Raw genomic sequence first — 258 nt, forward strand, 5'->3', positions numbered from 1 at the left:
CCCCCGCCACCGTCTCGTAGCCTGTGCCCAGCATCTGCTCCTTGATGCAGGGCGGCCGGATGTCGTTGATGAGATACTCCAGCGACTGCAGGCTGCTGCTCAGCACCGACGTGTTGCACACGCTCTTGCTGGGCAGGCCCGCGAGGGCGTCGGTGGGAGGCCCGGCCAGCTCCCGGGCTGCTGCCACCCCCGGCCCCAGCTCGGTCGCCGCCACCGCGGCTGCCGGGTTGTAGCAGTCGCTGGTGGGGGGGGGCAGCA

General features: G+C 71.7%; 1 protein-coding gene across 1 annotated transcript in view; it reads right to left on the reverse strand.

Annotated features, from left to right (window-relative positions):
• Positions 1-3: 3 nt before the first annotated feature.
• FAM222A (family with sequence similarity 222 member A) overlaps positions 4-258 on the reverse strand; it is a gene marked incomplete at its 3' end in the record, with an annotated part of 72,385 nt that continues 72,130 nt past the window's right edge. Inside the window, 1 exon segment of the mRNA XM_027769378.1 lies at positions 4-249. Within this exon segment, the coding sequence (XP_027625179.1) occupies positions 4-249 (246 nt within the window).

Source organism: Tupaia chinensis, unplaced genomic scaffold (assembly GCF_000334495.1).
Source record: "Tupaia chinensis unplaced genomic scaffold, TupChi_1.0 Scaffold149491_1, whole genome shotgun sequence".
Taxonomy (NCBI): Eukaryota; Metazoa; Chordata; class Mammalia; order Scandentia; family Tupaiidae; genus Tupaia; species Tupaia belangeri.